The sequence below is a fragment of the Gymnodraco acuticeps genome, unplaced genomic scaffold, assembly GCF_902827175.1.
Source record: "Gymnodraco acuticeps unplaced genomic scaffold, fGymAcu1.1, whole genome shotgun sequence".
In the NCBI taxonomy this organism is placed as follows: domain Eukaryota; kingdom Metazoa; phylum Chordata; class Actinopteri; order Perciformes; family Bathydraconidae; genus Gymnodraco; species Gymnodraco acuticeps.
In genome coordinates this window covers 552768-568868 of record NW_022991973.1, presented here as the reverse complement: position 1 = coordinate 568868, position 16101 = coordinate 552768, and the positions used below count along the sequence as shown (strand labels likewise).

The window sequence follows — 16101 nt, the reverse complement described above, 5'->3', positions numbered from 1 at the left end:
CGCCTCGTTTGTCGTTTACGTTCATCTTTTGCTATATCTGCCTTCCTAAGATCACTTTGATGCACATTCAGTACTCGTATGTGAGGTTGTGGGTGAGAGGTGGATATCGTGACACTTACAGGGAGGTATCGAACATTACAAAGTAGGTGACTGTGTGGATGCCTGTTCAAAATATTGCAAACTTGAATAAATCATTTAAATTATATATTTGTGTCCGACTTTCATTTGTACATCGTTATTAATGTGATCTATAGTAGCTTTGATAGCTGTCCATACCTTCAGACAGCCTAAAAGTAAAACACAAGTCGTTTATTCACAGCCCGAACGCTCATCGACATGACTGGATCACTCATGACAGGTTGTGATCAGCTCCGAATAAATTGTGATATAGATGCTGTAGCTATTCTCCAGGGAGCACGTTTTTTTAATGAAATACCTGTATCCCTCTCATCACAACAAGACTCTACACTGTGCAGGAAAAACAATTACATACATGAAAATAACCTTGATGCATGGGAATGAAACACACAAACTATCTTCCGTGGCTATACTGATATGTCACAGAACGGTAAACTACAGAAAAGTAAGTCCAGCGGGGCACACGTTGAATACATATAATACAGTAGTTCTATTATGCCTTTAAGCCTATACGTTTAACCCATAAAAACCCGGACCCATTTCTACTTTTGGGGAAATTAAGGGGAACGTCATTTAGACTAAATAGACCTAAATAGACCTAGAACACATTTCTGACAAGTAACCCCCCCTAGTGTCAAATATCTGAAATGTGACATATGTGTCACATTGGGCTTTAATGGTAAAGTAACTCTTATTTATAACTTCATGAATGAGGATGATTTTTTGGTTTCCATTTGTTTGAACATACTTTAAATTGAATAATAAAGAATATGTTAACTAAATATAATTGAATCAGCTAAATTAACTGAGCAGATCATAATCATATTTGTAATTGTGCATATATGTCACTCCGGGTTTACTGTGAATGTTTAGGGTTAATGTCCCGATGTGACATCAGTGTCACAGCAATATTTATGGCATTTGTTTCATATCAATTTCATCAATAAATGTTTCTACAACAGGTTATATGTAATCAGAATCAGAAAAGAGCCGAAGACAGCTTAATGTTTAACAAATGACATGTCATGTAAGCATTTTTATTCTTAAATGGCTTGAATGTTAACTTTAGCAACAAAAAACCTTTCCAAATGTAGCTAGTTCTGTCACATGTGTTAGCCTGGCACATGGACATCTTGGACATGTTGTTATGGGAACACAAAAGCAAATGACAAGGACCATAACCCACCAGACTGTTCAGTGTGTGTCACTGAGGGACTTCATGAGATAAAAAAGGCTAAAGCTGTATAAGGAACTTTCCAGAACATTTAAAGTTCATGTGACACCTGTGTCTAAGCAATTCGGTCTGCCTTCCGTGTTGCACCATGAGGACCCACTGATATAAAATGTTTAACTGTCTAAGTTGCAACCATGCACTTTTTGGAGGGCTAAGCGCCAGCTTGACATATTTTTCGCTTCATTTATAGAAGGAAAGACAACAGTGATAGTTATGTTTCAGAATAACATTTATTGGAAATTGTTAGAACAATCTCACTGGTCACCGGCTTGAGCTTCAATCTCAGGATCCATGTATTTGTGATCAAAAGTAGGCTAATATAAAAGTAGTGTAGATCATTACATTTCAGAGACAGTAATATTGTAATGTAACGTAGCCTATTACTTAAAAAAGACAGTAATAAGTAATGTACTGTATTACATTTTGGAAGTAATTTGCCCAACACTGCAGATGATCCAGTCATCTCGATGCTGCTTTCGGGCTGTGAATAAACAACTTGTGTTTTACTTTTAGGCTGTCTGAAGGTATGGACGGCTATCAAAGCTACTATACATCACATTAAGAACGATGTACAAATGTTTTATATGTATTCAACTTGTGCCCCGCTGGACTTACGTTTCTGTGGTTGACCGTTACTGTGACATCAGTATAGCCACGGAAGATAGTTTGTGTGATTCATTCCCATGCATCAAGGTTATTTTCATGTATGTAATTGTTTTTCCTGCACAGTGTAGAGTCTTGTTGTGATGAGAGGGATACAGGTATTTCATTAAAAAAAACGGGCTCCCTGGAGAATAGCTACAGCATTTATATCACAATTTAATCGGAGCTGATCACAACTGGTCATGAGTGATCCAGTCATGTCGATGAGCGTTCGGGCTGTGAATAAACGACTTGTGTTTTACTTTTAGGCTGTCTGAAGGTATGGGCAGCTATCAAAGCTACTATAGATCACATTAATAACGATGTACAAATGAAAGTCGGACACAAATATATAATTTAAATGATTTATTCAAGTTTGCAATATTTTGAACAGGCATCCACACAGTCACCTACTTTGTAATGTTCGATACCTCCCTGTAAGCGTCACGATATCCACCTCTCACCCACAACCTCACATACGAGTACTGAATGTGCATCAAAGTGATCTTAGGAAGGCAGATATAGCAAAAGATGAACGTAAACGACAAACGAGGCGATCGACATGGTAAGTCAACAATGGGTCCTCAATGTACACGCCCCGGATTCCTATGACGAAAATAATAGAATGTCGCCAGTTGTCATGACTCACGTTATACTGCAACACCGGCACTTCTTGCTCAGTACCGGCATGCTGGCGGTACTCCGGTACTCATGCACCTTGCCAGTACTCAACACTCTCCCGCCGTTCTTATTATACATCCATATATATATATACAGCCGCCCGGTACACAGTAGATGCGTCATGACGTCATGAGGTGCCGAACGGACATTCTCATCGCTCTAACCGCTGGAGTTTCACAGCGGCTGTCAGCTGTTTACTCCTGTCATTCAAACAGAACGTGCTGGAGAGGGGGCGGGGCTTATCTTCTCCATGTAAATACTGTGGTGGAAACGACTATGTCAAAATTAACCTATTTGACCGTGATTTAATAGTAATACACGTTTCAAAATAATAATAATAATAATAATGCCGAAGTAACAAACATACTGAAAACTGTTAGTAAAACCATGTTTTAATGCTTTACAATTTACATACCTAGATGCACGTGTGTTGTGTTTATGCAGTGCAACTCCCACCCAGTGGGTGGCTATGTAGAGTGATAGAACAGAGCAGGCACGCCCCCGAGAGAAGGAAAGCAAGTCACGTCACAAATTAGCATTTCTAAAATGTTAGCGTGGATTAATAAAAGTGCAAAAAGACAGCGGTTGTCGCCGGAAGAAACTTCAAATACAGAGAATGCTGTGCCTGTGTTGGAAATTGTGTCTGATGGGGAGCTTTCTTTGGTTGATCCTCCTGCTCCAAGTTTCTAGTGCATTAGCATTAGCACTAGCTCCGCCGCCTCCTCCAGAGCCTCTAACGTTAGCTGCTGCTGGCTCAACTGCCACCACCAACACCGGGCAAAGCGATGCACCTGACTGCTGGACAACGGACCAGGTGCAATATTTTTTGCAAGACCAATGCATGGCTCCTTCTTAAAGATAAGAAGCTAGGATGTCGGATATGCAGAGATGTCAAATCTTTGGGAATACACACTGGACAAGGACTGAAACTGTCAACTGAATGGGGTGAGTGTGCAGTGTCTCATTTCGTTGTTGACAAGGGCAAACAACAAGCTAGCCTGAGAAAAAAATCAAAGAACATAAAGAATCACAAGCCCATGTAAAAGCTGCTGACATCCTTACATCTGCTTCACGTGAAACTATTCAACATCAAGTGCAGTCTATGCATACATCTGAATTAGACACCACTATCAGAGTTTTTCGAACGGCATATAAAATTGGCAAACATAGCCGGCCATTCACAGACATGCCAATTGATTTGAATGTACAGAAACTGAATGGGCTGAACGTGGGCAGGGTTTTGCACTCCAATAAAACCTGTGGCGAAATCATCGACCACATAGCTCATGAGCTGAAGAAAAAAATGGCAAAAGACATTACAGAAAACCAAAGAAAACTCTGTGTTTTGGTCGATGAATCTACCACTATTAGTGGTAAAACGGTGCTTGTTGTGTGTCTACGCTCAGCATTAGCTGATGCTGAGCCCGAAACGTTTTTTTTGGGAGCTGATCGAGTTGGATGGAACAACGGCTGATGACATCACAAAGGCGTTAATGGAGTGTCTTGGAAGAGATTTTAACGAGGACTTTTTAGGTCAGTGTTTCGTTTCTTTTGCATGTGATGGGGCTTCAGTCATGCTAGGGAAGAGAACAGGCGTTGCTACCCAGTTGTGTAGTAAATTCCCAAGCCTGTTTGTGTGGCACTGCTCCAATCATCGTCTAGAGCTGGCAGTTGGGGATGTGGTCAAGGAGGTCTCAGGGCTCAATCATTTCCAGATCTTTTTTGACAAACTCTATTCCTTGTTCCATGCCTCCCCCAAAAATCAGAGGCAGTTAGCGCAGTGTGCGCAAGCAGTCGGACAGCGTCTCCTGGTGATAGGGCGTGTTTTGTCCATCCGCTGGGTGGCTTCAAGTGAAAGGAGCGTCAGAGCAGTCTGGGAAAACTACCGAGTGCTTCATGATCACTTCACAAATGCTGCAAACGACACGAGCAGGGATTCCAGAGACAGAGCAAAGTACAAGGGCCTGGATGATGTGCTCACATCTGCAACGTTTGTCAGCAATCTGGGACTGATGTACGATGCGCTCACAGAGCTCAGCGACCTCTCTCGGCAACTCCAAAAAAGAGAGATGACACTGCCTACAGCAGATAGGCTCTTAACTCGAGAAATACGAGTTTTTGAATCCATGGTCACCATGCCTGGCCCACACATGACTACAGTTCACACAGCTCTAGCTGAGAAGTCCTTCAAGGGTGTTGCCCTGCGTGAGAATGGCAGGCTTGTACAGATTCATGCAGGTCAGTTTTTCCGCAGTATGGTAGAGAATCTGAGACACAGAATGACTTCCACAACCTCCTCTCATGTCAGCACAAGAGAAATCCCATTACATGGCCGGGAGGCCCGGGACAATCAGCTAATCCAGGACATGAAAGTTATCCATCCTGGAAGTTGGCCTGAAGAGGAGTTAGACGTACAGTATGGGGACGTAGAGGTGCTACGTTTGTGCGAAGTGCTGAAAGTGGACAGAAGAGAGACTGTTCAGGGCTTTCGCGAATACAAGGAAACCAGGGCATCCCGTACACCTGCTGCCATGGAGCCTCTACCGAACCATCGCTGTCTCCACTAGTGAGTGTGAGCGGGCATTCAGCTGCATGAACGATATCCTTACTGCAAAAAGGAATGCTCTCTCTGTCAGCCGACTGTCCAGCCTGGTTTTCATTAAATGTAATGGACCATCACTAGGACAGTTCAATCCGGAACAGTATGTGAGGTCCTGGCTGGCAAAGGGAAGGAGAAGTGCTGATGAAAGAGCCTGTCCAGCTCCAGCCCCTGATACTGATGTCCCCAAGGCCTTCTGGAGCCTTTTCTAACAATGTGAAGTATATTGCAAAGCAGCTCACCCAGTGAGAAGACTTTTGGCATAATGTGCCGATTTGTACAGATCCTGGAGATAGAAGGACTTCAGACCAACCAGGGAGTTATCTGATCAGCTTGGTGTTCAATGTAACTCTTTACCATGGCTCAGACTTTGTTACTTGCAGTTACAGTTTCTCATTTTAGATTGTGCAAATTTTGCATTTGTTTTTACATGTTCTTTGTTCATGCTCTTTATCATTTTTCTGAGTTGGAAAGTTAGATTGCATCATAGTTTACTTTATACATATTTGTATTCTTCAGTGGTGAAGTATATTGCAAAGCAGCTCAGCCATGTGAGAAGACTTTTGGCACTTTTTCGTTTTTCGTTTTCTGAGTTGGAAAGTTAGATTGCATTCAAAATGTACAGAAATACTTAATTTTGTTAAAGCTTTTTATAAAAAATGCTTCTGACCAGAGCTTTGTTTCCTTGTCATTAATGTTGAACACCACCAGAGGGGCTCTCACCTGAAAGGTCTCTGCTTCATGTGTCTTCAGCAGAAGATCTAGACTTTGATTGCTATATTTTCAGTTAATATTGACCTTACTGAGCTTTAGCCATATCCGCTGCCTATCATAAAAAATGTTAAGTACAGTGAACCTTTCTAAAATATACAGTAGTAAAGAGACAAACCCACCAGCATTATAGTAGCCAAATTCTTGTTTGTGGGCTGTATATATAAAATTGACTTGAAAAAGTTGCTGATTTTAGAGTACTGGCACCTTTTTCATTCCAATTCAAGCACTGGTAATATCCAAGGATTAGAGACTGTGTTGGATGCTGCTGTTTTGAGCATTGCAATACATTTATTTGTATTGTGTTTTTTTATGATTAGCGACGGTTGGATGCTGCTGTTTTGAGCATTGTAATATATTTATTTTCACTATGTTATTTATTTATGATTACCCTTAGGCTCAGCAAAGATTTGATGTCAGCTGTTGCTGTCTTTTTTTCTATAGTTAATAGTTACTGAAATAGAGCCCTGCTGTTTTGTCAGGGCCTTTTCTTTAAATATAATTTTAAAATGTCGATACAGTAGCACCTTTTTTAAAATGTCTATGCTTAAGTTTTTATAGGTGTTGCTATCTGCTTTGTGTAGCATGGTTCTACAAGCAAGTCAGTGCATTCATTGGGTGGTATCAGAGAGTTATAAGGGTCTGTAAATGCAATGAAAACATTTGGCCACAGCAAATCATTTATATTACACATGTAATTTATACTTTTGAATACTTCAGTACAAAGGATGTATTGAATATTGTAAGTGATATATGTGTACACATATAAATCATTAGTCAAAACAGGGCTACATTTGATTTAATTATAAAAGGTATAATATGTGGTAAACTGAAGAACCGTTTGGGAGCCGAAAGAGCCAGCTCTTCTTGGTGAGCCGAGCCAAATGATCCGGCTCACCAAGAAGAGCCGGAGTTCCCATCACTGTGCGCATGCGTACAACCGTCAGGCGGCCACCTCGGAACAACGTCGTATGCGATAGGTCAGAAGATACTACTTCACGTCAAGCACTTTTCCCTTTTTCCGCAATAATATATGACTATAATAACAGAAGCTTTGTTCCTACATTCTGGTACTTTTACTGAAGTACAAAATCTAAGTACTTCTTCCACCTCTGATGACAAATAGGCTATAATGATTTCTAATGTAAACATTGATCGCATTTACTCCGTGTAATGACTGTTTCTCCTCAAAGTGCATGTGGAACAGTTAACATCCGTAAACGAAAGAAGAGTCTACTAGTCTAAACAGGCTGAATTAAATAAATATACTGCAGCTAATTTACTGTTTCTACTAAGGCATAAATTACGTTTTGTACTCCGGTCCAACAGAGGACGCTGTCGGAAATGTGTGTTCCCAAACTATCCATCATCTGACGGACACTCAGCTGGCCCTGCACTAGTTTTTGACAACAACGACTGTTGTCGACAATGTTCACATCTTGACTATTGGCCCAAAAATTGCCATTACTTACCATTAGTCTGCTCCCTTTCTTCCTTTAAAGTCACCCATCATGGAGCCAACTGCGCCCAAAAGGTTTGTGCTCTGCCGACTGGTTTAAACGTGCTTTAACTAGCTAGCTAAAAGGCTAACGTAGGCGGTAGCTCAGCTAGCCGATGCTTACTTAGTTAGCTTTTACAGTTTTCTGTCACACTTTTCACTTAGTTAAGAACATTAAGAGTTAACTTTTGACCAAAATCACAAGCCCTGTCCTAATTGTTTTCTAGCTTGTTTGGTTGTTCGGCAACTTGTAACTGTTTGTTAGCGCACTTTAGGGAACATGTTGATCTATTTGGACATTAATTACATTACCTTTTTCCATAATGAATTGTGTGTTAGTTTAAACAAGCAAGTATCATTGGCAACCATCTTATTCATTGGTGCCATGGTGATTTATGTAGTTGTCTTCCTACCACAACCGTTTCTGTGAAGATACTGGCCTATCGTAGTGTACACTGCATTTCATCCTGTACATTTGTATATGGAAATACCCCATCACATTTGTATTTATATTGTGTATTCAATAGATATACTCTATGCATATATATCATTCCTCATTGATATGTATATTCGCAGTTGTGTTAATCTTCTACTGCTGATATGTTTATCTTAACTGTTTTTATTTTAAACTTATTTTAATTTGTTTTACTTCTAATTCACGGTCAATGTCTCATACATGCTGCTGTGACGAAAACATTTCCAAATTGGGATCCATAAAGTTTATCTTAAGCTTATCTTTAACCTAAGAGGGAGAAAGATCTGTTATCAATAACATAACTAGTGCATATTCTCCTATATTTACCCATTACATCTAACTATACAGGAAGTTTGATAAAAGGTGTAAGAAACCTTAACATTGATGCATTCACTTATGAAGTGTCCGATTAGGGCTGCAGCTAAAGATAATTTTAAAATAACCCTAAAAAGATTGCCTTTGTCTGCATAATGGTAGAAAGTTGTGAAAAGATATACCCTATCACATTAAGATGATAATTATATATTTAGAGGGTTTGATTAGTGCCTAACATATCCCAAAACTCAAATACATTCAATGTATGTAGTTCACATTGGAAATTATATTAAGTATAATAGAAACTAGAACAATCAAAGGGGAAAGCCCCTTTATTTTGATTTCAGATGCTCCTTTTGTATATTGTTTTAGTTTTGTGTCACTACTTGTTAAGTCGACTATTATACTCAGCAACAATTGATTTGTTCAATTTTCTTTCCAGCAAGCTGAAAAAGCTGAGTGAAGACAGTTTGACCAAACAACCAGAGGAAGTGTTTGATGTTTTAGAGAAACTCGGTGAAGGGTAAGATGTTGTTGTTGTCATGCCACTTCTGCTGAAACAATTTTAAGTCCATTCTCAGACTGTCTTTACTTTGATGCACCACCTCATTTATTTGTGTAGTGCATCAATTTGTTAATAATATCAGTAATAAATAATAACATGTCAATGAAACTTTTGTGTGTTTGTTTAGTTCCTATGGCAGTGTGTTCAAAGCCATCCATAAGGAGTCAGGCCAGGTGGTCGCTATCAAGCAGGTTCCTGTGGAATCTGACCTGCAGGAGATCATCAAGGAGATTTCTATCATGCAGCAGTGTGACAGGTGCGCGGAGATTAGATTATCCCGTTTGAGCCCAGCAACTAACTTGAAGGTCCCATGACATGGCCATTTCTACTGATCATAACTCCATTGTTGAGGTCTACTAGAATAGATTTACATTGTTCAATGTTCCAAAATCACATTGGTTTTCTCATACAGCGGGTGTTTCTCAATGTCGTGGAAGGCTCCTCCAGATCCACTATTTCAAGGATGCTACGTCATCGAGTCCCGCCGAAGGACTGTTCCAATGTCCAGGATCCTTGGAATTCTACCGAGGCCGGCGTGCTTCGAAATTTCGAGGCTGCACATGTGTATCCTCCGCGGTCTTAAAATCCCCAAATGCTTTGCGCACGGACCAATTTCCAAAATCTTTGGCGGAAATCGCGCTCCACTTAAGGTGGGGCCTCGCATATGACGCAAACCTGTTAGCCTTTTCCACCATTCTTTGTTTTCCGAGGCTAGGAAGGATTCTTGCCTCACTTCTGAAGGACCTGACTTGGAAGACATGTCCTGCCAAGGAAACGTCCTCGACATTGAGAAACACCCAGCATCTCTCTATAGTATGTGTATTCACTCTCTGTCCTACACGCATTGTTGGAGCTCCTGCCCCTCCCTCCCTATGAGCCCACTGTGCTCTTATTGGTCATCTCGCCCACTCTGTTCTGATTAGTCAACCACTGTTACAGCTGGACATCAGTGTTTATGTGTTACAATGGCATTTGTTAGCAACCAGAAAATGACACCAGTAATGACATACAGATGAGAATGCTGCGTGTGGTCTGGGTGCCGTGTTGGCGGGACGTTGCGGGGCTCACTGCTCTGCCCTTTGAGGCTCGAGGAGTGGACAGTGTGAGCTGGATTACTGGTGTCGTTTCCTGGTTGCTGCGTGGGGTCTGCGAGACAGCGAGACATCGCGGAACTCAGCCAGGCTGTGAGTGTGTGTGCGGAGATCCGCGGAGCCGCGGCTGAGAAAAGATAAGGCTGAGTGAGTGTGTGTGCGGAGCTCCACGGATTGGTCCATTTGGTCGGCGTTACGTCACTATGACCAAGAAGGAAAAAAATGGAAAAAGAAAAATCTCCAGTGAGGCGTTCTGGGGCAGCATAGACAGGTATTTTCTGTGTTAGAGTTTTACTCGCTACAGGGTGTACTTTGAGGGTTTGTGACTTTGCAGACCGTTTACATGCAGAAAAACGGTAATAACCGGAAAAGCATGTCATGGGACCTTTTTTAAGGAACATTTCAAAATATGTTCTTATTGTACTACATTTTAAAGTTGTATTGTTGGATAAGTACTTATATTTGTAAAATTGTACCATTACAAGACTTGACAATCAGAACAACATTTTCCATGTATTACAGAGTGTAGTCTTTGTGCACAAATAGGCTAATACATCCTTAAATTGCTCAACGTTTCTTATTTGCTTCCATAGGGTACATTGCTTTGTTAGATATTGGATTTTTAAGCACTAGTTAGATGATGGCAACTTCAGCTCTCTGTGTCTTGATCTATGTAGTTTTCCCACTTCTGCTATTTTTGTTGTAAGCAAAATGTTGGGTTCTCTCTTGATAACCCTTTTATTTTTCATTTCCTCTTAGCCCTTACGTAGTGAAGTACTATGGCAGCTACTTCAAGAACACAGACCTGTGGATTGTCATGGAGTACTGTGGAGCCGGCTCTGTGTCTGACATCATCCGACTGCGCAACAAGACGGTGGGTGCTCACAGAGGCAGTGTGTGGCAGACTGTACTCAAATTAATTGGTTGTTCACATTTCCATATCATCAGTTTATATTTCCTTTACTTAGAGCTAATGGTTTATTATACCACTATTGTTTTTTCTTTGGTGTAATTCATTTTCTGCAAATCACAGTAGACTTTTTTGTGTCTGTGAGGGAAATATAAAAAATATTGTTTACTCCCAGATCTTGGTTCATCCCTGTGTTTTGCTTCCTCTATTAGTTGACAGAGGAGGAGATTGCTACTATCCTAAAGTCGACACTTAAGGGTCTTGAATACCTTCACTTCATGAGGAAGATCCATCGAGACATCAAGGCAGGAAACATCCTGCTCAACACTGAGGGACACGCCAAACTGGCCGACTTTGGCGTTGCAGGACAACTAACGGTAAAATGTTAGCATTTGTTTGACATAAAGTTATTGTTCTTGTCAAATGTTCAAAACCTTGAATTTCACAATAATAACAGCTTTGTTTGTTTATCTCTGAAGGACACTATGGCAAAGAGAAACACTGTGATAGGTACTCCGTTCTGGATGGCCCCTGAGGTGATCCAGGAGATCGGCTACAACTGTGTGGCTGACATCTGGTCCCTGGGCATCACGTCCATAGAGATGGCAGAGGGCAAACCTCCCTATGCTGACATCCATCCCATGAGAGTGAGTGTACAAAAATAGTTTGTTGAATCATTTGTGATTAGTCTCAAATACTCAGCTCTAGATATTTAAGATTTTAAGCCTCAAAGAACAAGCCTCTGACATGATTGTCATAAATATTTTATTTTGGTATTCCTCCTGACTTTTAAAACCTATTTGTGTTCCTACAGGCGATCTTCATGATCCCCACCAACCCTCCTCCGACATTCAGGAAGCCGGAGCTTTGGTCAGATGAATTCACAGACTTTGTCAAGAAGTGTCTGGTTAAGAATCCAGAGCAGAGAGCGACCGCAACACAGCTCCTACAGGTTAGAGGAAGGAAGCACACACACATAAACACAACGCTAAAGCTGTATGCTATAGGAGAGACTGTCACATAGGACATGCAAGTACAACATCATAAATGGAAATAGCTAGAAAAAAAAGTGTCTTCTTGAATACACAACAGTCTAAAACTATATTTATTCATTTAACTACTACACCATTCAATTAGATGCATATTGCCTAATTTAGTCGAGGAGTTATTTCATAGCCACAATAATATAATATAAGGCTAAATTACCTTTTATACAATTGAGTCACCTCACGTTAACACAAAACTGCTCTTGTGAATGTCCAGCACCAGTTTATCAGCCAGGCCAAGCCGGTCTCAATCCTGAGGGAGCTGATTACTGAGTCCATGGAGATGAAAGCCAAGAGGCAGCAGGAGCAGCAGAGAGAGCTGGAGGAGGAGGACGACAACTCTGTACGTATGCTGACATCTAAACAACGATATTAACTTTGTTTGGACGGCTATTTGTTGATGCCTTATGACTTAATGTTCTCCAGGAGGAGGAGACGGAGGTGGACTCTCACACTATGGTGAAGTCGGGCTCAGAGGGTGCAGGGACCATGCGGGCCACCAGCACCATGAGTGACGGGGCGCAGACCATGATCGAACACGGCAGCACCATGCTGGAGTCAGACCTCGGCACCATGGTCATCAACAGTGATGACGATGATGATGAGGATGAAGACCAGGGATCCATGAGAAGTGAGCACACACACAATGTTAATTCACTGAGTTTAGAAATAATTTAATTTGAGTTTCTACCAAACCTTGCTGTTTATTTTACAAAAGTAAAATGAAGGCTAGGGACTGGCCGTAAATTAAAATGTATTTTTAACTATGATGTTGGCTTTCATCGGTTATGAAAACACGATTATCATGATGAAACGTTTATATTGAAGTGATTATGATGCTTTTGTCTTATAATATTGTGTTAAATAACCGTTATGTCAATGTTAACCAAAATAATAGTGTGTATGATGTATTTGCTGTAATCAAGCATTGTCATTGTTATCAGCTGTTATGTATATCAATACTGTCATACAGGGGAGATGGAAAGGCGAAATCACCTACTAACTAAAGAGACAAATGTATCTCTACTTCCTCCACAGGGCACCCCACCCCCCAGCAGCCAATGCGTCCGTCCTTTATGGACTATTTCGACAAGCAGGACTCCAACAAGGCAGCGCAGCAGCAGGAGAACTACAACCACAACCAGCCGCAGGAGCAGCCTGGCTACCACATCCAGTCCAAGAACGTCTTCCCTGACAACTGGAAGGTGCCTCAGGACGGAGACTTTGACTTTGTGAGTAACGTCTTCCATGAGCATGTGATGGCTCTGCTTTAATAAAGCAGAAGTTGAACTAAAGGAATAAACTGCAGTGCCTTTGTGGGAAAATTGCAAAACAGAAGCTGTTCTTACCCTGAAATCGACTCATCCATCTTGTGTTTTGTCTTTGTGTTTTTTTGTATTTCTGCGTTTTCACCTAGCTGAAGAATTTGGACTTTGAGGAGTTGCAGCTGCGCCTGACAGCCTTGGATCCGATGATGGAGCGGGAGATTGAGGAGCTCCGGCAGCGCTACACCGCCAAAAGGCAGCCCATCCTGGATGCCATGGATGCCAAGAAGAGAAGACAACAGAACTTCTAAGTGCTCCTCCCTGTAGTCTCCCAAAGCCACTATTAACACAACACAACACTTACGTCCCATTGACTCAGAGGAACTAAGACAACTTTAATGTATCTGTTAGAAGCCCACTGCTGTTCTGACTGACTGCTAGCTGGCCTCTATATGAAGTTAAAGGCTAATTGACATCCATTTAGGCTGCTGGAATCTACACTTGTCTGCCTTGTTTCTACACTGCATTTTAAATAGTATATATTTTCAGTTCCTGTAAAGTTGCTTTCCCATGAATGATACTCAGGACTGTGGCCAAAGAGAAAACTAGGGCCTGTCTATATTATGTCTGAAAGTCACACCATAAATTCTGTATAGTCACACCATCGGAGATTTCCCACCGACATCAGGAAGCCTCTCCTCCAGAATAATAGCAGTGGTCTTTTTTCCTCAGACTTTTCACTTTTACTGTAAATATAATATAAAGCCTAGTTTGGAAATACCTGCAAAAGCTGTGGAGGCTTGACCATGACCAAAGACAATCAAGATGATGTTGAGAATGCCTTAAATATTTGAAACCTGGTTTTAAAATGAGCCATGTAATAAAACAACCAAGTCGCCAGGTGGTTTATCTATTCCCTCACTTCGAGATGAGTTGGAAGTGGATTGAGGAAGATGCAAGAATGGACAGAAATGAAGGAAATCAAGTGGGGCGGTGAAGAACGGAACATGCATGTTATTATGGAGGACCTGAAATTATTTCATTAGTCTTAATTTTCATTTTTTGTATTTGTTTTTGGGCTCTTCTCTGTTCTCCATGAATATGAAATCAGAGCTTTTTCTTTTTAAATGATCCACTGTACTCAAATTAAATCCAGACTTGGCAGCAACATTTATTCCATAGACAAAAAAAACGTATTATCCTAAAAGCAAAGCATTCCATAAAACTTTTTTATTCTAATGTCCCTAGAGTCTTTAGAAAACCTGCAGATTTACTCTAAGGATCGAAACATATTTTTTTCTGTTCCACTCAATTATTGATCAACTTAAAATTCCAGTTTGACCTTCTAAAGCTTGCAGAGCAGTTGACAAGACCCTGACAGTTCAGCCCTCAATAAAGATAACTAGATAGCCGAGGAGTCAAATAAACTGTTTTATGGCTCCGTTTATCAAGTTGCGATAAAAGATGCAAGTGAACGATTGATTGTGTTAACTAAAGAAAAATAGAGCCGCTGCATCAACCCCACATCTACTGTCTAAATTCAAGACTAAGACTTTAAAAATGGAGTTAAGATTTCTTAATCAAATGTATCTTTTAGCATTTATCTGTTGTTCCTTTTTTCTACAGTAAAAGGTTACAGGTTTTCTGATTATAACTGAAGGAATGAAGACTTGCTGTGTGTGTGGTTTGCGACACATGCTTATTTGTCAATCCCTTAACACTATTTAAACTGTTTAGACTGTAAAACTGTGTGATTTAGTCGGGCCAAATTTAAGGAAAGCAAAACTGGCTGTTTAACCGTGCATTTATCTGAAAATAATCTATTATATCAGATTTTCAGTTGAGCTTAATTTCATCAACTTTCATTTGGAAACCCTTGCTGCTCTGACTTCATGAGGGACACAAACTGCTATGCTGTAGTTTAGTTTCGACATATTGATTTGATAGGTGTTAATCTTTGAATGAAATATGCCTTTAAATCCATGTACATTAGGTCTGCAGGCTGCTGTTATATGAATGTTAATATGCAGTCTTGATGGTTCCGCCCATTCTTACTGCATATTAATAGTCATTTTAATCATACCTTATGCTTGGAACTGTCTGTTACACTACCTTAGTCTCATTTGGTGGACAATGTACCCATAATGAGCAATAATGAGACATTTTAAACACCTGAATCAACATTTAAATCACCTTAAATCATCATATCTGAATGTGTTTTTTACCTGTTCTTTCACTGAAAACATTAACAGTCTTGCCCTCGGTTGTTTTCATTAATTCGCTCTGCAGTGCATTGGCAACTTAAACGCAAGCATTCACAATTTATTTATTTATGTTTTTTTTATTTTGTGACGCTGGTTATAATATTGTAGCTAAGTTGGCTATTAATATTTCGGCCTTTTGTCATATATATGTGGCTTGATTTCCACGTGTTAATCTATGCATGTTTATAATTATGTTTACTATTTAGTGGAATGCTTTTGTATTAAGTGCACAGTAGCTACTGTTACCATGGAAGCTGGATGTTCAGCTTTAACAGAAATTATTTTCCCTGTACATTTTTAAAAGCCCTGTTTGAAATATGACATTGTGGATGATCTGCCATATGTATAAGTATTTGAAAAATCATTGATGTATAGCTATATCATTTTGTTTCCATTTATTTCTCTGTTTCCTCTATATAAAGACTTGAGCGTAGAGTGGACTGTAAGCATTTATGTTTGAACCACCTAATTTATTATCTTTTGTTTGTAATACTTTATCTTGATAAGTGAAAGAAATAATAAAGTTACTTATAGTTAACCATAACATCAGTGGAATGCGTTTATCTTATCTGAAAGTTATAAAAGTGGACTCTCGTAGTGAACATGA

At 40.2% G+C, this 16101-nt stretch overlaps 1 protein-coding gene across 2 annotated transcripts; it reads left to right on the top strand.

Annotated features, from left to right (window-relative positions):
* The first annotated feature begins 7028 nt into the window (after positions 1-7028).
* stk3 (serine/threonine kinase 3 (STE20 homolog, yeast)) lies at positions 7029-16038 on the top strand. 2 transcript variants are annotated; one of them, XM_034200919.1, is made up of 11 exons: positions 7029-7599; positions 8796-8876; positions 9046-9174; positions 10769-10883; positions 11132-11296; positions 11399-11566; positions 11734-11871; positions 12183-12308; positions 12392-12596; positions 13004-13197; positions 13389-16038. In XM_034200919.1, the coding sequence occupies exons 1-11, from the start codon at positions 7577-7579 to the stop codon at positions 13539-13541; spliced, it is 1497 nt and encodes a 498-aa protein (XP_034056810.1). In that variant the 5' UTR covers positions 7029-7576; the 3' UTR covers positions 13542-16038. The 2 variants fall into 2 exon arrangements, with proteins under 2 accessions (XP_034056810.1, XP_034056809.1); XM_034200918.1 differs by having other exon boundaries at positions 7031-7599; positions 13383-16038.
* The last annotated feature ends 63 nt before the right edge of the window (positions 16039-16101 follow it).

Bases quoted from the DNA above. Each gene is read 5' to 3' on its own strand.
- stk3 (XM_034200918.1), top strand. From the start codon at position 7,577: ATGGAGCCAACTGCGCCCAAAAG. The intron at 12,597-13,003 runs GTGAGCACACAC...CTTCCTCCACAG, and splicing joins AGACCAGGGATCCATGAGAA to GGCACCCCACCCCCCAGCAG. The intron at 13,198-13,382 runs GTGAGTAACGTC...GTTTTCACCTAG, and splicing joins AGGACGGAGACTTTGACTTT to CTGAAGAATTTGGACTTTGA.